The sequence below is a fragment of the Callithrix jacchus genome, chromosome 4 (assembly GCF_049354715.1).
Source record: "Callithrix jacchus isolate 240 chromosome 4, calJac240_pri, whole genome shotgun sequence".
NCBI classification, from domain to species: domain Eukaryota; kingdom Metazoa; phylum Chordata; class Mammalia; order Primates; family Cebidae; genus Callithrix; species Callithrix jacchus.
This window is the reverse complement of record NC_133505.1, coordinates 110,949,035-110,970,842: the sequence shown is the minus strand read 5'-3', so window position 1 is coordinate 110,970,842 and position 21,808 is coordinate 110,949,035. Positions and strand designations below refer to the sequence as shown.

General features: G+C 37.0%; 1 protein-coding gene across 20 annotated transcripts in view; it reads left to right on the top strand.

The window, feature by feature from the left end:
- HACE1 (HECT domain and ankyrin repeat containing E3 ubiquitin protein ligase 1) overlaps positions 1 to 21,808 on the top strand; it is a 100,966-nt gene that overhangs the window by 19,617 nt on the left and 59,541 nt on the right. For 14 of the 20 annotated variants that reach the window (XM_078369886.1, XM_078369885.1, XM_035296407.3 and 11 more), the window contains one exon: positions 4,420 to 4,551. The exons of the other annotated variants lie outside the window; for them this stretch is intronic. In XM_078369886.1, coding sequence (XP_078226012.1) covers positions 4,439 to 4,551 — 113 coding nt within the window. In that variant the 5' untranslated portion in view covers positions 4,420 to 4,438. The remainder of the gene's footprint in view (positions 1 to 4,419; positions 4,552 to 21,808) is intronic. 20 annotated transcript variants of the gene reach the window in all.

The window sequence follows — 21,808 nt, the reverse complement described above, 5'->3', positions numbered from 1 at the left end:
TTTGCTGCTGCCATAGGAATGCCACTGATTTTTGTATGTTGATTTCATATCTTGCGACCTATCTATTTACCAGTTCTAATAGTTTCTTGGTGGAGTGTAGGTTTTTCCAAATACAAGATCTTATCATCTACAGATAAGAATAATTTGACATCTTTCTAGTTTGAATGTCCTTTTTTTCTTTCTTTTGTCTGATTACTCTAGGACTTCCAGTATTTAATAATGGTGTTAACAGGGTCTTTTGAAGAGCAAAATTTAATTTTGAAGCCAAATTGATCAGTTTTTTGCATTATGGATCATGCTTTTGGTATCAGGAACTCTTTATCTAGTCCTTGATTCTGTAGATTTTCTCCTTTTTTTTAAAAAAGTTTCATAGTTTTGTGTTTTACATTTAAGTCTATGATCTCTTTTGAGTTAATATTTGCATAAGATATGAGGCTTAGGTCAAGGTTTTTTTTTTTTGCCTGTGAATGTCCAGTACTAGCCCTGCTTATTGAAAAGGTTGTCCTACCTGCATGAATTTGGTTTTGCATATGTCTCAAAAATCAGTTGGGCATATTTGTGTGGACCCACTTCTGGACTTTATATTCATTCCACTGATCTATGTGTCTCTGCTAATCTCTCTGCTAATACCACACTGTCTCTATTACTGTAGCTGTAAGTTTTAATACCAAGTAGAATAAATAATTCCTCTCACTTTATTTTTCTTTGTCAAGATTGTGTTAGCTATTCTGGTTCCTTTGCCTTTCCATATAAATTTTAGAATAAACTTGTCCATGTCTACAAAAGAACCTTGCTGGGATTTTGATTGGAGTTGCTTTAAACTGGTAGATCAATTTGGGCAGACTTGTTTTTACTGTGTTGATTGAGTCTTCCTATCCATAAACACAGTATTATCTCCACACTTACTTAGGTCTTTGATTTCTTTGATTAGAATTTTATACAGCACAGTGTGGGGCTTTTGTGCATGTTTTGGTAAGCATATAACTATTTCATTTCTTTGGCATAATTGTAAATGACGTATTTTTAATTTGAGTTTATGCATGTTTGGATAGAAACGCAATTGGTTTTTGTATGTCAATTATGTATCTTGCAATCTTGCTGAACTCACTTATTAGTTCTAGGGGATTTTGGGGAAATTGCTTGGGATTTTCTTCATAGACAGTCAGGTTTTCTGCACGTAGAGACAGTTTTATTTATTTATTTATTATTTTGACACAGAGTCTCACTCTGTTACCCAGGCTGGAGTGCAGTGGTGCCATCTAGGCTAACTGCAACTTGCGTCTCCTGGGTTCAAGTGATTCTCCTGCTTCAGCCACCTGAGTACCTGGGATTATAGGTGTATGCCACCATGCCCAGCTGATTTTTGTATTTTTAATAGAGATGGCATTACACCATGTTGGCCAGGCTGGTCCTGTACTCCCGACCTCAGGTCATCCACCCGCATTGGCTTCCCAAAGTGCTGGGATTATAGGCATGAGCCACCGTGCCAGGCTTTTATTTTTTTTCCAGTTTGTATGTCTTTTATATCTGTTTCTTGCCTTACTGCATCTTTATTAATGTTTTCTTGTAACTTACTAATTTATTACCAAAGTCTCTTTCAGCTTTGTAAATATCCTCTTAATATGTAGTCAGTACCTTTCATGTCCTTGATTATGTCTTGGAGGAGTCTCTTAAGGAGACTTTTGTGCTCTCTTGGCTGGATTGGTTGGACCTAGGTCTGGCCACACAGTTGTTTGGAACGTCTCCTCATCATCATCCTGGGCATTCCTTTGCTTTTTTTCTTGTTTTGGGTTCTTTGTTATGTGGGTCTCATATCTGTCTTTTCTGATAACTGTTCTACCACTTTGATGGAGCTCAACTCGGACAGTTTCCTGAGAAAAAGGGTGCATAGGATATGTGTTGCCACCTTGCATCTTTGAATATGACTTGAGTCTTTGAGTCTGTCTGATTATGCAATTGACAGGTTAGCTGACAATCTAGATGAGACATCATTTTTCCTTAGAATTTTGAAAGCATTGCTTTGTTGTCTTCTAGCTTTGTTTTGAAGTTTAGTACTATTTTGATTGTCGATTCTTTATATGAAACCTGTTTTGATTTTTCTCTCTAGAAACTTATAGAATCTACTTTGTCCTTAGTGTTCTGAAATCCTATGATTATTATGTCTTGTTTTGGATTTATTTTGTCCATTTGTCTGTATAATAGTATTGAGACCCTATCAACCTGGAATTTCATGTAATAGGAACTTATGAGAAATATTCATAATTATTACTTTCGTGATTTCCTTTTCTGACTTTCTCTGTTTTATTTTTTCCCCTAACCTCTATTATTTGAATATTAGACCTATTCACACCAACCCTTTACTTTTCCTACTTTTTCTCATTTCTTCATTTATCTTTGTACTTTGGGGGAGACTTCCTCAAAGGAAGTCTCTAAATCTTCTTATGAGTTTGCATCTCTCTGTCATAGTATTAATTTCCAAGAGTTTTTTTTTCCCTTGTCTCTTTCAAAAAATAGTATTCTGATCTCATTTCAGGGATGCAATCAGTATGTTCTCTCTCTGACAGTATTAAATATAGTTTTTTCTTGAATATTCATGGTTCTTTTTTCCCCCTACCTTTTGCTTTAAAAAAATTGTATTTTTCAAATTTGATGGATTTATCAAATGTTTGATGGGAATGGAAAAAGCTATTTGAAGGCTGTCAGCAGGAGTGAGGTTTGTTCATTAGGAGCTTCAGTGTAGGGTGACCTCCTTGGGCATTTGCCTCTTGGACTTTTTCAGTATTGATTTCTTTAGGCATTTACTCTTGAGTTGGTCAGATGTCTCAGAGAAGACTCTTCCAACTGCCTGGAAGATGTTAACAGCCTGGGTGCTGGTTAGAGAAGACTGCTTTGTAAAATCAATATTCAGTGTTTAAACTTGCACTAATCTCCCCTTTTTAGTGTGGTATTCTTGGTTCAGTGTGCCTGGTGTCTCTTACCTAGAGACTGTTTTCAAGCCTCTTGCATTCTATCTGATTGAGGAGGGGCTGTTAGTGGTCTTGCACAGTTGGGGAGGGATAGAGATATGAGGCTCTAAATCTTATTAAATAAACTTTCAACCTCTTTTCAAGGGGTGCATGGTACTTACTATTGATTCTTGATCCTTTTGGGAGTCTTATGATCTGAATCACATTTTTGAGGGGTTTGTCTAATACTGGGGTAGCATTCTGACAAGTCAACAAATGTAATCTGACAAGATAAAAACATCATATATTTTCTTTGCTTCCGAAACTTGCTGTTCTCTTCTTTGTATCTTTATGGATCTTTATGGATTCTTGAAGGAAGTACTCTTTCCTGTTATTTCAGTGAGGTTTAGGGAAGAAGAGGCTGATGCATATATTAAACTTGCCATTTTAAAACAAGGATTTCATGATTTTCTTTTTAAAGAAAAAAAAAATCTTGTGAAAAATTCGTAGATAGCATAGTCCAAAGTTTTAACATTGATTATCTTTGAGTGGTAGACTTATAGGTGTTTTATGCATATTTTTATCCTCCTTTTTTTTATTGATGTAAGATACATGTGTTACTTGTAAAATACAGGAAGTAAGGAATATAGCATTGCTATGTCAACCACTTTTTCACTTATGTTTGATTCTGAGAAAGGAAAAATATCTAACACCTTTTCTCCAGAGATAAGCTATGCATAGAGTCCAGGATTATCTAAGAAGCAGAGTATTTGATGACTGTGAGCTGGGCATACTTATTATTTTGAACCATTGTGAGTTATTTTAAAACAATTTTTCTTTTTTTTGAGGCAGGGTCTCACTCTGTCACCCAGGTAGGAGTGCAGTGGCATAATCGTAGCTCATTACAGCCTCAAACTTGTGGGTTCAAGGGATCCTCCCACCATAGCCTCCCAAGAAGCTAGGACCATAGGTGTATGCTACAATGCCCAGCTAATTTAAAAAAATTTTTTGTAGAGACAGGTCTCGCCACATTGACCAGGCTGATCTTGAACTCTTTGCTTCAAGCAATTCTCCTGCCTCAACTTCCTGAAGTGCTGGGATTACAAACATTAGTCACCACTTCCAGCCCCACTGAGTTCTTGATTTTGAAATATGTAGTAGTGTAATCTGCATCTTGATACAGAAATTTTCCTCATGTAAAACCTAGTTTCAGCTACTTGAGCGACTGAGGCAGGAGGATCACTGGAGCCCAGGAATTTGAGGCCAACCTAAACAATATAGCAAGACCCCAACTCTAGAAAAACCCAAACCCATAAATTTAAAGAAATTTTAAAAAGGGAAAAATTACATGGACTTAAATTACCTTTAGATTTGCATGAGAAAATCATGCTCAGCTGAGAAATAACATTATTTATCTGCTGTTTTTGTATAAAACACTCTTACACAAATGTTAAGTAATGAAATGGCTTCACAGATACACTGGCTGGCTGTGAATGGGCGGACAGAACTACTCCATGACCTTGTGCAGCATGTCAGTGATGTTGATGTTGAGGATGCCATGGGGCAGACAGCACTACATGTTGCCTGCCAGAACGGTCACAAGACGGTAAGTTCAGCCATGAGGACTTTAAGCTGCATGTGTTAGTTTTTAAAATTGAATTCGTGAAAAGCTTTTTACTGTGCATATTTGGGAACATGAAACATTATAGCAAAATCTTATTTTCTGCATTATATGGACTTTTTATTTTTTGAGACAGTGTCTCACTTTATTGCCCTGGAGCACAGCAGTGGGATCCTAGCTCACTGCAGCCTTAAACTCCTGGGCTCAAGTAGTCCTTACACCTCAGCCTCCCGAGGTGTAAGGACTGGGAGGTTGCTTACACCCAGTGGTTCACGCTGGGATTACATGCGTGAACCACTGCACCTGGCCTGTATGGACGTCTGATTAATATATTCTATTATTAATATATACTTCTGATAATGGGTAGAGGAAATAGAAAATAGTGCTTTTGGGCTGGGAGCAGTGGCTCACACCTGTAATCCCAGCACTTTGGGAGGCTGAGGCGTGTGAATTGCTTGAGCTCAGGAGTTCAGCTTGGGCAACATGGCAAAATCCCATCTACTAAAAATACAAAAAATTTAGGTGGATATGGTAGCATGTGCCAGTAGTCCCAGCTATTCCAGAGGCTGAAGTGGGAGAATTGCTTGAGCTCAGGAGTCAGTGGTTGCAGTGAGCTGAGATTGTGCCAATATACTCCAGTCTGGGTGACAGAGTAAGATCCTGTCTCAAAAAAAAAAAATCCTTCAAAATATTTATAATTTGCATTTTGATTTTATTTTTGATTCATATGTTTTAATAGCTGAATATACTAAAATTTTAAGTGTATATTCACATTTAATTTTAATATTTATAATGTTTATTACTGTTCTCAGTTTTGGCAAATAAAACTTCATATTTTATTTTATCTTTTGCCCTTAAGCCTCAATTTTGGGGTTTAGATAGTGAGGAAAGTGAGCAGTGACACTGGTTGAATAGTATGAGTCAGATTATCCTATTTTTCTACTTTGACTGTATATGGTACAAGTAGCAGTTCTTTCCTTTCCTTTTCTGTGTTTTTCTTTGCTTTTCTTTCTTTTTTTTTTTTTTGAGATGGAACATTGCTCTGTCACCCAGGCTAGAGTGCAGTGGCACGATCTCAGCTTACCACAACCTCTGCCTCCTGGGTTCAAGTGATTCTTGTGCCCCAGCCTCCTAAGTAGCTGGGATTACAGGTGTGTGCCACCACACCCAGCTAATTTTTGTATTTTTAGTAGAGATGGGATTTTGCCATGTTGGCCAGGCTGGTCTTGAACTCCTAGCTTCAAGCAACTGCCTGCCTCGGTCTCCCAAAATGCTGGGATTACAGGTGTGAGCTACCATGCTTGGCTATTTTCTTTCTTACTCTAGGTTTCTAAAATCATGCATTTGTTTTATGAGAATGCTTTCCTTTTATTCCTGTGTCCAGACATTTGGCTTTTAAAATTGCTATTTCTCTCTTAGTAGGAGACTTTACTGCCTTATATAAAGATTGAGAGTTTAAGATTTTAGATTGAATTTCTGCTTTGCTATAATTTTCTACCCTGTTTATATTTTTCAGGTTTTTTTTTTTTTGACATTTAACATTATTGGTAATAGAATGTACAGGTGTGTGCCAGTAGTCTCAGCTACTTGGGAGGCTGAGGTGGAGAGGATCCCTTTAGCCCAGAAGTTGCAGGTTGTAGTATGCTGTGCTGGTTGGATGTCCATACTAAGTTTGGCATTGTTGTATCCAAGCGAGTTAGAAGGAAAGCGCCACGCTCTGAGTTCCAAATTAAGAGTCCTTTATTAATTAGCTGGTGACTGAGAGATGAGAGTTGGCTAACGCTCAGAATTCTCTCAGCCGGAGGAAGGGGCTTGATTTCCTTTATACCTTGATTTAGGTAGGGGAGGGAGAGCTTAGCTGAAGCAGAATTTTACAGAAGGGAACAAGCAAGTTAGATAAGGAAGCTGGTAACGAGGGGGCAGGAGATTCCCAGGATTGTTGGTTGCCAAGGGTATTTCCATACAATCATCAAGGGGGGGTAGCAGAGGGAACTTTTCCTTGATTTTTACAATCAATCACCAAGGAGGGTGTTCACAATGGCAGATAGACTTGCCAAGCAGAATGTGGTTACAGGTACTGTGAACAGTGTGAACCACTCCTTTTTTTTTTTTTTTTTTGGAGATGGAGGTTCGCTGTTGTTACCCAGACTGGAGTGCAATGGCAGGATCTCGGCTCACCACAACCTCCGCCTTCTGGGTACAAGCAATTCTCCTGCCTCAGCCTCCCAAGTAGCTGGGACTACAGGCGCATGCCACCATGCCCAGCTAATTTTTGTACTTTTTAGTAGAGACGGGGTTTCCCCATGTTGACCAAGATGGTCTCGATCTCTTGACCTCGTGATCCACCTGCCTCAGCCTCCCAAAGTGCTGGGATTATAGGCGTGAGCCACCTCGCCCGGCCAGTGTGAACCACTCTTAATGGTTCAAAGCTTGGAGTGCAGCTTGACCCAGTAATATACCTGAGGGGGCCAAGGCAGGGAGGGAGAAGCCAAGCGGGAGCCTACCGCCAAGATGGAGTCAGTTAGGCTAACACAGCCTAGGTTATTACATTCCCCACTTGTGTTTTTGGAGAGTCAAAGCATTGACTCTTCCATTACAACAAGGGGATTATAGTGGCTTTTGAGATACCTAAGTTTGACAGAATTTATGCACTGCCTTATGAAAGCAAGGAGCCGGTTTAGTATACAGGGCCCAAAGATTAAGCCTCATAGGAGGAGAAGACGAACTGGAGCCCATTAAGTTTAATAAAGCTTAATAACTTTAATAGCCCAGTTATTAAAGTAGTTAGCCATGAGCTCCAGTTAAACATCTTTTGGTATCATGGGGTGTTCTTCTCCCACTCCTGTTGGCATTTATCTAAATTTTCTTGAACTCTTTTAAGAATGTCTTTTATGAGTCCAGATTGGTTAGCATAAAAACAACAGCTTTTTCCCAAAGCAGCACATAAACCTCCTTGAGAGAGGAACAGTAAATCTAAGCCTCGTCAGAGCAAATTCAGCTAGGGATTTGACCTTGGTATGTAACATATTTATGGCTGACTGGAGATTTCTTAAATCAGCATCTACTTAATGAGATAGGGACATTAGTCCAGTTTTTCCTGGACAAGAGCAGCAGTGTCGATAGCTGCTGACCCAGCTATGCTAAGGCCAGCCAGAAGGGCACAAGGGGTGGGACAGCTTGGCGGATCCTGGAATGCAGTTCAGGGGGAGTGATGAGGAGTTGTCCTTCTGGTCCGCTGTACACGTAGACCTGGGGAAGCACGTGGACAAACACACACAGGACAGGTCCAGGTTCAGTCCCACTGATGCAGTAGGTGAGGCCTGAGGTGCAGGTCAGCCAAGTACTGTTCGGTGCATGGTAGGAGACTGAGGGGTTTAGGGAAGTAAGTAGAGACTCTTTACATGTAGCCTGAAAAGGAGAAGCAGACAGTTTATACCCCTTGCTAATTATGCAGGTGGTGTTTCCTGCCACATCCCCTAGTGTAAGGGAATGGGGGGAGTGTCCTTTCCAAGCAGGATTGAGTCCTTCTTTGGGGAACTTTTGACATACACCAGGTCACTGGGATGAAAAATGTGGCAGGGCCTGCTTTGGTCAGGAACTGGATTAGGGTGTGCTCCCTGGCTGAGTGACTGGATGATATCTTGAACCTGTTGGAGAGACTGTAGGTACTGTAACGAGTTGGCTTGGTCTGTTTCTGCTAGATGGATATTTTTAGCTTAGGCAAGATAGGGGGAGCCCTCCCATACATGATTTCAAAAGGAGAGAACCCCGCCTTGTAAGGGGTGTATCTGACTCTAAGAATGGCTAAAGGAAGGAGGTTTGTCCAACCCTCACTGATCTCCAAGATAAATTTTGTAAGAGTACTTTTAAAGGTTCTATTCATGTGAATATGGTGACCTCTCAGGAGAAGGCACTGCTAGGTTCCCTGAGTAGAGGTGAACCAGACCAGGTCAGAAACAGAGCACGTCAAGAACCTCATGCTGGTCCGTTTGTGGGATTATACCAGTGAATTGCCACTGTACCTCATCTCTTAAAAAAAAAAAAAGAGAATGTAATTTATTTTCTTGCTGACCATAATAATAACAAAACCAACAGAAAACAAAGTCAGTACCATTAACTACAAGGATACAAAGTTTGTTTATTTATTTTTTGTTATAGACTTTCTGAGTCTTATCTCTTGTTAGGAGAATTTCTAGTGGAATCTGGATTTTTATCTCTTCAAACACTTTTTCCTTAATCTTGTTTCAGAATGTATAATCACAGTTCACAGAATATTGGACTTCTTCAAGACAGGTTGACATTGTCTTATGTTTAATAGGTTGTTGGAAAAATGGAGGGATATATGATCCTTTTTCTGTTTCGTGGAATTTTTTCTGAATACCAGTGTTCATGTGCACTTTTTGTCTTTTATCATCTGAAAACTAATGCAGTATTTTCAACTATATTCTTTTAATTGGTTTTTGCTACTTAGAGTCAACATTATTAAATTTAAAAAATATTCTATGTGGGAAATAAAAGATCTGAAATGTCCTAATCTTGAGTGCTTCAGGTTTTTAAGGCACTATTGCATTTTAGAGAATGAGTCTAGCTGATAGCTCTGAGGTCTGAAAAGCACCTACTTTAACATAAACACCCTCTGCTATAACAGATGAGCAGAGTGTCATTTTGTAAGACTTGCACACCCTATCTGGTGCCCAGGAACTTGGATAGGAAAAATACTGGGATTCAGATAGAAAAAGATCTATAAAAGCTAATTTTAGCTGCTTTGAACTAGTATAGAAGCAAGAATTACTAAGAAAACCTTGTTCAAAACATGTGCATTACAGGCTGCATTAAAACTTTAGAATTGCCTTCTGAAGTTATTGAAAATTAGGTGGTATAATATACTCCATATGGTTTACATCTTAAAGCAAGTGTGGTAAAGGAATGGAGAATTCCTCATAGTCAGATGCCTTTGAACAATTGTATTCTCAGAAGATTTATAGGGAGCCTGACTTCATTGTGGTGATGAGTTTCACAGAATGAGGTTTTGCAGGCAGAGTACAGGAGAAAGGGTACAAAAAGTCATGTTGATTTGTGGTTGATTATAATTGCCAATGGGATTCATTCTGTCATAGTTGGTCAGTTATAGTTATCTGCAATGATCATATGCAGGTAAAGGGAACGCTTAGCACTGATTATTTTTTGAATCCGTGTTATCTATAATGATCATATAAAGGTAAAGGGAATGCTTAGCACTGATTATTTTCTGAATCATTGTTATCTACAATGATCATATAAAGGTAAAGGGAATGCTTAGCACTAATTATTTTCTGAATCATTGTATGTATTTACTCCTTTTTCAATTAGTACAAGAGGGAATCTTGAAAACTTAGTCTATTTCTTTGCCTTCTTGGCTGCATTATAGTTCTAAAAATCTGTGTTCATAGTTGTGCTAATACTGCCTGTTTCAGAATTGCTCATACATTTCTAGGACACATTCACATCTCAGTGTATAAGCATATTGTTTTATCTTGAGTTGCATGTGATTTACTGGGCTATGAAATATGATGTTATTATAGGATAGGGATTACTGATTTTTTAGAAACCCTTGTATATCTTTCCATAAGTTGAACACTTAGCGTGTTATGCTTTGTCAGGTATCCTAATGACTCAGTGGCAAGTCAGAATGGCCTTTCTGTTGTCTCAGAGTAGCAACTTCTTGCATAAATTCATCAAAAAGGCTTCAGAACTCATGTCCATGTAGATATATACCAATGCATGTAGGATTCAAGATTTTATTTTTAAGCTTAGGAGTTGACATAATTCTAATTATATATATTTTATAGAATACGATAGAAAACTTTAAATGGGAAAGAAACTCCATTAAAAAATAAACCACATCAGCTCTTTTCAAAGAGGCATGGATGATAAATCCTTTGAAATTTGCCTTCTAATCTCATTTTAGAGTAAATCTGAGGAGTGCATGAAAACATTTTGAGCAACTAGCTAAGTGCCCTGAAGCTTTGTAGAATATGTAATGAAATGCTATATTCTTGCTTCAATGACAAGAAGTGCTTTTTCAAATTTATATTACATTTTTTAAGGATAAAAGATTCGGAAGAAAGATTCATTTTTTGTCATAACTAAGAAATTGAGTAATCTTAATTATTATTTCACATAGATATGAAATATCTATATGCATTAGAGGTAAAGATAATAAAGGTCTCATTTTCCTCTTGTTGGAAGGAAGTGGTTTGGGCAGTTGAAGAGTGAACTCTGTTTTTTGTCATTGTAGCATAGTAGCACCATTATTTTAAACTACTTCTATTCCTATTTAATAATGATGAGATGAAGGAAATCACAACTTCTTAATAATTTTATTTTTATATAACTTTTCTTAGATCAACTGTTTAACTCCATTCTTAGCTGTATAATATCAGAATACTGGTGTGTCTTCGGATACTAATTTCAAAAAATCATTTCAGAGTTTGGTTATTCAACTGGAGATGATATAATTTTACTGGTGATATTATTAAGAAAATGTGAATCCTTTGGAAGGCATTTAACAACAGTAATAACTACTGGCTGCTATTATGATTGTTATTAATATGCATGATGTGATTCTTTAAAGGTACACAGATTACTATCTGGACCTTTTATTCATTTATGCTCATACAAGAAGCTGGGCCCAATGTGTTGTTTGAGTTTTAATTTCAGTTTTAGAAAGTTGAGTAAAACCTAACACTGTTTTCTGTAGGTATAACTTATTAACACTTTTTGGATCATAAATTAAACCTAGTTTTTGGTAACTTTTTCTATAAGATTTATGAATGTGTTGAATTGCCAGAAATGATCGATTACAGTCTTCTTGTAATAACATGGATTTAGGAACTCTAGAGAACTGTCAAATGGTTCAGTCTAAATTTCTGTAAGTTAGATTACATGGCAGGATTAGTTAGGGACTAATCTGTAATTTATTTACAAATAAATTTCATTTTTATCAGAATAAACCTTATTTTCTTAAGTTTATGTAACTAAATACAAAGCTTCACAAACAATATAAAATGATAGTTGAACTCTTAGTATTAGACTATCTTAGAACTGACTGCATTTTTTTGCTAAAATCATAGACTTATTAAGGCACAGTGCTCAGCTACATTCAGTCAGCTCTCTTGGTATGTTTAGCCAGCTTCCAAGTTTTTCATCCAGTTACTGAACAGCCATGCAAACTTAATTGAAAACGTTTTCCAGACATTAATTAGATTCAGCCTTGAGCCACAAAGGTAGGTAGACTAACATTTCAGAGTATATTTCTAGGTTTGGAGTAATTTTATTTATTCTAATGCTAGAATTCTCCTTTAATCACTTCTAAGAAGTTGAAGAATATAGTAGAAAGTTCTCTTACCACTGTTACTTTTATAACACAACTAGACAATAATGATTTTTGATAGATACTATGTAATAGTTCAAAGTTCTCTGTAGGTGAAGGTGGACAGGTTTCTAGAGACCTGTGTAAATCAGTCACTGATTAATGAGTTGGGAGTTTTTGTTAGTGTATAAGTTATGTGTGCATTGCCATAACTCATGTCATCAGAATTATTTTTAATGAAAAAATTAAGGACACTTTTTTTGTTGTTTGTTCTCCTTTTAGCTAGTGATAATACCACAACTTTGATTTTTACTTAGAGTTTTATTATTGAATATCTATTCCTTTTTACTTTGATCAGTGTTTTGAGAGTTGACATTGATAAAGTAGGGCTGCCTTGGATTTCTTGCTTTGTAATTTATCAGTGTATTGGGTACAGGTGGTCTTGGTTAGTCACTGCTTTCAATTAAATGACTTGAGATTGACCTACACATTAGGTTTGTATGTTCATTTTCCACTCAGGATATTGTTTTATCACTTGAAAGGTTATGAAGTCTGTTGAAATATGTTGTTTCTTCTTGAGGATGTCTTGAGGGCCATATGAAAATACCCTATGTTTTTCTTTTTCGGTTCCTGTGCAACAGTTTCTTATTTTGTAAGGTGGAGGGAGAAACCCCATTCTAGATAATCAGTGACTAGGAGAACAGTTTTTTTTTTGGTAGGGAGTGGAGGGGCAGAGTTGGGCAGGGAATTTGCAATTTTAAATTTTTTTAAAAGTGTCTTTTGTCAATCCAGTTTTAGACATATAAAATGATTTCAGTTCAGTGTAGCTCTTAAAATTATATTAACTCAAAAAATACATAGGTAATCAGCTGTCAGTCACATATTTATATTGGCATGCTTTACAGGTTTACATTTAGTAAAGTGTAAACTAACTGTGCTAAATTTTAGCAAGTAAATGAGAAGCCATAACATTTTTAAAGTAGAAGTTATGACCATCATTTTAAATCACAATTGTTGTGCTTTTTATGGACTTCATGGCTTACAGATCAGTGCACCGTTTTCACAAAATTATTTGTGTGGGGATTTTTAGGGGCAAGAAATTTGCTAAAATAAATTGAATCCAAATCCTAGAAAATTCTGGTTTATTTTTCTGGATAGCACTGATCACCATCTAGTACATTACACATTTTGTTTATTTACATCTTGTCACTTTATCTTCCTTTTCCACTATAAATTTCATAAAGGCAGGGATTTGTGTCTGTTTTGTTCATTGTTGTAACTCAAGTATCTAGAGTAGTTTATAGCACATAATTTAGAGCAGTGGTCCCTAATGTTTTTGGCACTGGGGACTAGTTTCGTGGAAGACAATTTTTTCATAGTGGGAAGTTGTGGGGATAGTTTCAGGATGAAACTCTTCCACCCCAGATCATCAGGCATTAGTTAGATTCTCACAAGGAACTTGCAGCCTAGATCCCTTTCACGTGCAGCTCACAATAGAGTTCGTGTTCCTCTGAGAATCAAATGTTGCTGCTTATCCAACAGGAGGCAGAGCGCAGACAATGATGCTCATTTTCCTGCCACTCACCTCCCTCTGTGTGACCCAGTTCCTAACAGCCCTTGGGTTGGGGACCCCTGATTTAAGGTAGTGCATAACACATTATCTAGAGGTGGGCATAGCACATATTAGATATAGATTTTTGTTGAAAGGTGGAAGAAACTGGTGGAGGGTGTCCAGATTCTTGGCATTTTGAACAAAGAATTGGGCAAAACACATAAAGAAAGATCAAAGCAACAAAAGCAGAGATTTATTGAAAATAAAAGTACATTCCACAGCGTGGGAGTGGGCCTGAGCAAGCTGCTCAAGGGTCTGGATACAGAATCTTCTGGGGTCCAAATACCCCCTACAGGTTTCTGTTTGGCCACTAGGTGTTCATCTCAGCCACTAGTTGTTCACCTCGGCCACTAGGTGTTCACCTCATGTAAATGAAGTTGTGGCCCTGCAATCAATCAGATGCTGAATGAAAGTTACAAAGATTGCACCCCTGTGCAAACATCTGATTGGTTATGGGAAGCAACCAATCAGAGGCTAAAGTGAAGTTACAAAGTTGTACTTCTGTGCAATCTAAGACTTGGCCCTCAGCCAATCTGTATTCTGTATTGTTGATATTTGCAACCAATCAGGGGCTGAAATGAAATTACAAGATTACACTTCTATTGTAAACATCTGATTGTAAATTCCAGTTGTTAAGACCAGGCAGTAAATACCTATCGGTTGCCTTTTGCAACCAATCAGTGGTACTTTCCATTTCCCCTCTGCCTCGAAAATGAGGTGGGGGTTTGAAAAGGGAGTAGTCTCTGGTCCTTTTGTTACTTAGGTGTGGAAAGTTAGGATTTTCCTTTCAATTTTTTTCTAGGAAGTCCGCACGAAATGGCCTTCAGTTTCCTGCCTCCAGACCCTGTTCTCCTGCCTCAAAACCACTCAAATGCAGTATCATTTTGATCAATATTTTCTGCCATTTTCTTTGCATTTCTGAATTTTTTGTTTGCCACTTTTTTCCTTTTATATCTTTAAGTATATTGATAGTGCTGATTCTTGCAAAAGGTTGTATCTGATTTCTTTGTATCTATTGATGAAAATCTCTCCTTTTGAGAATCCTTATGATTTTAAAAGTTTAATCCAGAATTTATTCTCTTGAATTATGTTGTGCCTTATGTTTTGATACAGTTTAAAACTCTCAGGTAGTGTTGTTTATTCAAGTGCTTTTATGTATTTATTTTAACTTAATAAATGCTCAGGGTACATTTTCTTCTACCTAAGTTTTAACCTTTGGACACACATGAGCAGTTTTTACATAGTGGAAAACATTTATTATTTTGTAGCACTTCAGAAGAGTATACGTGGAGTCTTGAAACTCTGTTGTTAAATTCCAGTTGTTAAGACCAGGCAGTAAATACCTTATTCCAAAGTTCTATATAGCTATTTATCATTCACAATATATCAATATTATACATGTCTATTGTCAGCGAGAATATGATTTGTTATTGTGGTTATACCTTTTGCTTTACCATTGAAATATTGTTACTGTGGATTATCTGAGAACAAGAGTCCATTTTGCACACTAGTTTATGTCCAATTAGACAGTAATAAGGAACTCAGGAGGGCTCACCTTCTGAACATGGCTCAGTAGAAACAGCCAGAATAGTAATAGGGTAGGTTGGATAAGCGTTACAGCTTCTTTCCCCCAGCCTAACACCAAGCAGATCTTTCTTATTCTTTTTACTACGAACCACTGTGCAGTCCGCTAATTGTTGAGGTGAGTACATCTTAGGTTCCTTCTGTACTTGAATTATCTTTACTTGCTGTCCTCAGAGAAATGACTGGAGAGTTTTTTTTAAACCGTAATTAAGGTTGTCTGTGACTTTCTAGCAGCTTTTCTTATTATGTCATTTAATCAATATTGACTGAATTCTGCATTGTCCTTTCCCTTCTTGTTTTAGAGCTTTTACAAAAAGAAAACAGCAAGCAAACATCTTTTTTTTAAGTCACAAAGATAAATGACTGCACTCATATCAGTGCTGCAAGGCAATTTTTTATTCTTTCAAATTCCTTTATACATTTTTATCCTTATTCTAAGGGAAGTAGGTTTTTTTCTGTTTTTTGGTTTTTGTTTTTTATTAGGGTGATGGGAGGAACATTTAATCTACAAGCGCATTATTGAAAACTTGAAAAAATACATTTGTTTTAATAGGTACATATTTTGAGGATCTTAATTGGGCTAATTCTGTTAAAATAGAACAGTAGAAAGATTTATGAATGGAAAATAAAATGCTGGAACAAGTAATTTCCAGTTTTTTTTTTTTGGAGACACAGTCTCACTCCGTTGCCCGGGCTGGAGTGCAGTGGTGCAATCTTGGCTCACTGCAACCTCTGCCTCCCAAATTCAAGCAATTCTCCTACTGCAGCCTCGCAAGTAGCTGAGATTACAGGCGCCCACCACGGCCAGCTAATTTTTGTATTTTTAGTAGAGACAAAGTTTCACCATGTTGGCCAAGCTGGTCTGGAACTCTTGACCTCAGGTGATCCACCCACCTTGGCCTCTCAAAGTGCTGGGATTACAGGTGTGAGCTACCACATCTGGTCTCCGATTTTTTAATCAAGTGTTTTCTCTCTTAAAAAAATTAATTTCTTTGTAGGATATATTAAAAGTGGTGGCAAAAACCACAATTACTTTTTCACAATTCAGGCTATGACAGTTTATATTGTAAATAATGCTTTTTTTCTATGATTTCTTTGAAGTTTGTCTCATCATTTTGTTGAGAATAGTAGAGGAATATGTTAGTCTAATGGCTAAATTGTTTTTATATTGTAAGCTCTACAGTATAAATAGAAATACAGAAACACTATAAAAAGTATATGGTTAAAAAATACCATTACTTTTTTTTGGAGACAGAGTCTTACTGTGTCTCCCAGGCTGGAGTACAGTGGTGCAATTGCAGCTCACTACAACCTGTGCCTCTGGGGTTCAAGTGATTCTCCCGCCTCAGCCTCCTGAGTAGCGGGGATTATAGACGTGCACCACCACGCCTGGCTAATTTTTGTATTTGTAGTAGAGACGTGGTTTTACCATGTTGGCCAGGCTGGTGTTGAACTTCTGATCTCAAGTTATCTGCCCACCTTGGCCTCCCAAAGTGCTGTGATTACAGGTGTGAGTCACTGCACTTGGCCCACTTTTTTTTATTGTTTATTTTTTTTTGGAGACAGAGTTTCACTCTGTTCACCAGGCAAGGGTGTAATGGTGCGATCATAGCTCACTGTAACCTTGAACTCCTTGGCTCAAGTGATTTTTCTGCCTCAGCCTCCCAAGTAGCTAGGACTACAAGCACACACCACCATGTGTAGCTAATTTTTAACAAATTTCTAACTTTCTTTTGTAGAGATAGTAGCCTTACTATGTTGCCCAGACTGATCTTAAACTCCTGGCCTCCAGCAGTCCTCCTACTTTGGCCTCCCAAAGCCCTGGGATTACAGGCATAAAAATAGCATTGTTTTAAAACTATACACAAATAGCCATCTAGGCACTTAAGCTTGACTCTGTAATAGTTATTTAGTAGGGAGTTACTAGATTACCTGTGATTAATGTAGTTTATGAAGATATGCCAGATTATCTGTAATACTATAGTAATTTGAATTCACAAGAATTATAATGCCTATTTTTTGATAAATGGAATAGTGATTCTAAACATGGACTTAGGCTTTTTTTTTTATTGAGACAGAGTCTCACTCTGTTGCCCAGACTAGAGTGCAGTGGCATGATCTCAGCTCACTACAACCTGCACCTCCTCAGTTCAAGTGATTCTCCTGCCTCAGCCTCCCAAGTAGCTGGGATTACAGGCACGTTCTAACATGCCCAGCTAATTTTTGTAATTTTAGTAGCAGCGGGGTTTCACCATGTTGGCGAGGATGGTCTCGATCTCTTGACCTTGTGATCCACCTGCCTTGGCCTCTCAAAGTTCTGGGAATACAGGCATGAGCCACTGTGCCTGGCTGGCCTTAGGCTTTAATCCCTGCTTCACTGTTTATTTATATGTTGGGGTACAAATTGCATGATCTCTTTGACACTCAGTTTCCTGCTTATAAAAGTGAAGAGAATATCACCTTCCTCACAAGGTGCATTAAATGAAATGGTAAATGCTTATTAGCACACTGTTTGGGTGTATATTAGTGTTATTTATGTTATTGTATCATTGCATAGTTTTAACAGTATAATTTAGTCACAGACAGCCTTAATCACAGTTTTAAAAAAACTCTCCAGTCATTTCTCTGAGGACAGCAAGTAAAGATAATTCAAATGCAGAAGGAACCTAAGATGTGCTCACCTCAACAACTAGCAGACTGCAAAGTGGTGAGTAATAAAAAGTGTCTGTTAATGTCCTTTGCCCACTTTTAATGGGCTTATTGTTTTTTGTAAATTTAAGTTTCTTGTACATGATGGATATTAGACTTTTGTTAGATGCATAGTTTGTAAAAATTTTCTCTTGTTCAGTAGGTTTCCTGTTTATTCTGATGATAGTTTTTTTTTGCTTTTGTTGCAATTGCTTTTGGTGTCTTTGTCAGGAAATCTTTGCCCATGCCTAAGTCCTGAATGGTATTGCCTACATTGTTTCTTTGAGATGGATTCTCCCTCTGTTGCCAGGCTGGAGTGCAGTGGCGCGATCTCGGCTCATTGAAACCTCTGACTACCTGGTTCAAACAATTCTCCAGCTTCAGCCTCCTGAATAGCTGGGATTACAGGCATGCACCACCACACCCAGCAAATTTTATTTTTAGTAGAGACGGGGTTTCACCATGTTGGCCAGGATGGTCTTCATCTCCTGACCTCATGATCCACTCGCCTTGCCTCCGAAAGTGTTCTGATTACAGGTGTGAGCCACCGCACCCCGCCTACATTTAAGTCTTTAATCCATCTTGAGTTAATTTTTGTGTATGGTGTAAGGAAGGGGTTCAGTTTCAGTTGTTTGCCTACAGCTAGCCAGTTATTCCAAGAATAGGGAATCCTTTCCCCATTGATTTTTTTCGTCAGGTTTGTGGAAGATCAGATAATTTTCAGGGTCTGATCTTATTTGTGGGTTTTCTATTCTGTTTCATTGGTCTATGTGTCTGTTTTTGTATCAGTACCATGCTGTTTGCTCACTATATCTCTGTAGTATAGTTTTAAGTTGGGTAGCATGATGCCTCCAGCTTTTCTTTCTGCTTAGGATTGCCTTGTCCATTTCGGCTCTTTTTTTGGTTCTATATGAGTTTTAAAATAGTTTTTTCTCGTTCTGTGAAGAATGTCAATTGTAGATTAATAGGAATAGCGTTGAATCTATATAAATTGCTTTGGGCAGTATAGCCATTTTATTGATATTTATTCTTCCTGTCCATGAGCATGGGATGTTTTTCCATTTGTCTGTGTGATCTCTGATATTTTTGATCAGTGGTTTTGTAGTACTCCTTGTAGAGACCTTTTACCTCCCTAGTTAGTTGTATACCTAGGTATTTTATTCCTTTTGTGGCAGTTGTGAATGGGAGTTCATTCCTGACTTGTCTCTTGGCTTGACTTTTGGTGTATAGGAATGCTAATGATTTTGGCATGTTAATTTTGTATCCTGAGACTTTATTGATTTTTTTTATTGGCTTAAGAAGCTTTTGGGCTGAGACTGGGGATTTTCTAAATATAGTGTTATGTCATCTGCAAACAGGGTTAGTTTGATTTCTTTTCTTCCTATTTGTTTATCCTTTTGTTTCTTTCTCTTGCCTGATTGCCTTAGTCAGAACATCCAATACTACATTGAATATGAGTGGTGAGAGAAAGCATCCTTGTCTTATGCTGGTTTTCAAGGGTAATGCTTCCAGCTTTTGCTCATTCAGTATGATATTGGCTGTGGGTTTGTTATCGATAGTTCTTATTATTTTGAAATATGTTCCTTCAATACCTAGTTTATTGAGAGGTTTTTTTTTTTTAAACACAAATGGATGTTGAATTTTTATCAAAAGTCTTTTCTGCATTTATTGAGTTAGTTGTGGCTTTTGTCTTTAGTTCTGCTTATGTGCTGAATCACATTTATTGGTTTGTGTATGTTGAACCGACCTTGCATCCTGGGGTTGAAGCCTACTTGATTGTGGTATATAAGCTTTTTGATGTGCGGCTGGATTCTGCTTGCCAGTATTTTGTTAGGGATTTTTGCATCAATTTCATCAAGGATATTGGTTTGACATTTTCTTTTTTTGCTGTATTTGTGACAGGGTTTGGTATCAGGATAATGTTGGCCTCATGGAATGAGTTAGGGGATAGTTTCTCCTTCTCAATTTTTTAGAATACTTCATATGGGAATGGTAGCAGCTTTTCATTGTACATCTGGTGGAATTCAGCTGTGAATTCATCTGGTCCTCGACTTTTTTTGGTTGGTAGACTTATTTTCTATAATTTCTATAACAGTAGTGAACACTGTTGCTACTCTCCATCTCATTTCTATTTTGGGACCTTACAGACACAGCTTTTAGGTCAGTAATCAGAGGAAAGCCATGATTAGAAGGCCCACATAGACCCTCTCTTATAAAATAGTGACCTAAATACTTGTTTTTCTTATATTCAAAAGCTGTACTTGACTACTTGTTTTCAGTTTAAAGGAATTACATAGCTAATAATATAGTTTTATATAACACTGCTGTTATTACATAGATTATAGAATTCATATTGGGATGGAAGTAAATTTAGGAATGTGAATACTATTTTTAAAAAGTATTTTATTCGTGTTAAAATCTTCTAATAAGATTACTAGTCCCTTAAACCAACCATCCTCTTTGTCAAATCATGATCAGCAGAGGCAACTTTCAACTTTTTAAACTTTTCCTTTGGTACATATTTCCAAATAATAAGCTTCCATGGCTCTTTCTCAGTTTATGACTTGTAAATGTTAATCATTTCTTATTATCGTAAATGATGATTTATAAGTTTTGATTAGATAACATTGGTTATATATATAGTTAAGAAAGTATTATTTACTGCTCAGTCAAGTAGTGAACTGTAATATTCTTCTTCAAGGATGACTATTTTTCTTGAAGTTAATAATTGACTTTGCTCAGTTTTCTTTGTACGAATCAGCAATTCTTCATCTATATGCTCCTATATCCTCTTCTTTTACAAAGACAGATTTATTAGTTTCTTAGTTCCAGGTTTTTTCTCCTCTGTATTAATTTGTTTTCATGCTACTATGAAAGAACTACCTGAATCTGGATAACTTAAGAAGAAAAGAGTTTTAACTGACTCACAGTTGTGCAGGCTTAACAGGAAGCAAGACCGGAGGCCTCAGAAAACTTAAAATCATGGTGAAAGTTGAAGGGGGTGCAAGCAGCTTCTTCACATGTCAGCAGGAGAGAGAGAGAGTGTGTGGGAGGGGGAAGTGCCACACACTTTTAAACCATCAGTTCTCATGAGAGCAGCAAGGGGGAAATCTGCCCCCTTGATCCAGTCACCTACCACCAGGTCCCTCCTCCAGTTCAACAGGATATTTGGGCAGGGACACAAATCCAAAACATATCACCCTCTAAATCTGGAAATAATCTTACTGTCTCTCCCATGTTTGAATCTCCATATTCTAGATTCCATGTCTTCTATTTTGGTTTATTCTCTTGCTTTGTAGGAGGATATACTTCAGTAGCTTCTTGAGAAAAGGTGCATTGAAGGTAATTTTTAACATCTTATAAAATAGTTAAGCATGTTTTTTATTTATAACCATATATTTGAATAATAGAATTCTGGCTATAGAATTCTGCATATAGAGTAATTTATCTTACAATTTTGAAGGCTTTTCACATTTTAGATTTCTGTGTTGCTGTTGAAAAGTTTAGTGCCCACCTAATTTCTGTTTATCTCTGGAATCTTTTATCCCTGATGTTATAAAATTTCACTTTGACTTACCTTGTTGAAGATTTTTTAATTTAATAGACTGTATACTTGTTGAGCCTTTTAAACCTGGCACCTCATGTCCTTCAGTTCTGGGAACTTTTTTGGTATTATTTCTTGGTTATTCCCCTTTGGTCCCTCACTCCCTTCCTTTTCTTTATTCTCAATTTCTGCAGTATATCTCCCTTGATTAACAAATTTTCTCATCTTTCTTATTTTCTACTTTTTGTAATTGTATTCTACTTTGTAGAATTCCTGAACATTTTCTTTTTAAACTTCTGTTGAATTTTTATTTATTCCATTGTATTTTTTATTTTCCATTCTTTGAATATTTTCTACCCAACATCTTTTTCTCATTCCATAGTATAATTTCTTTTCTGTTTGAGATTATCAGTTACTTTTCTAATTTTTGTTGTTTTCTTTAGTTCCCTTGATTGTCTTTGTT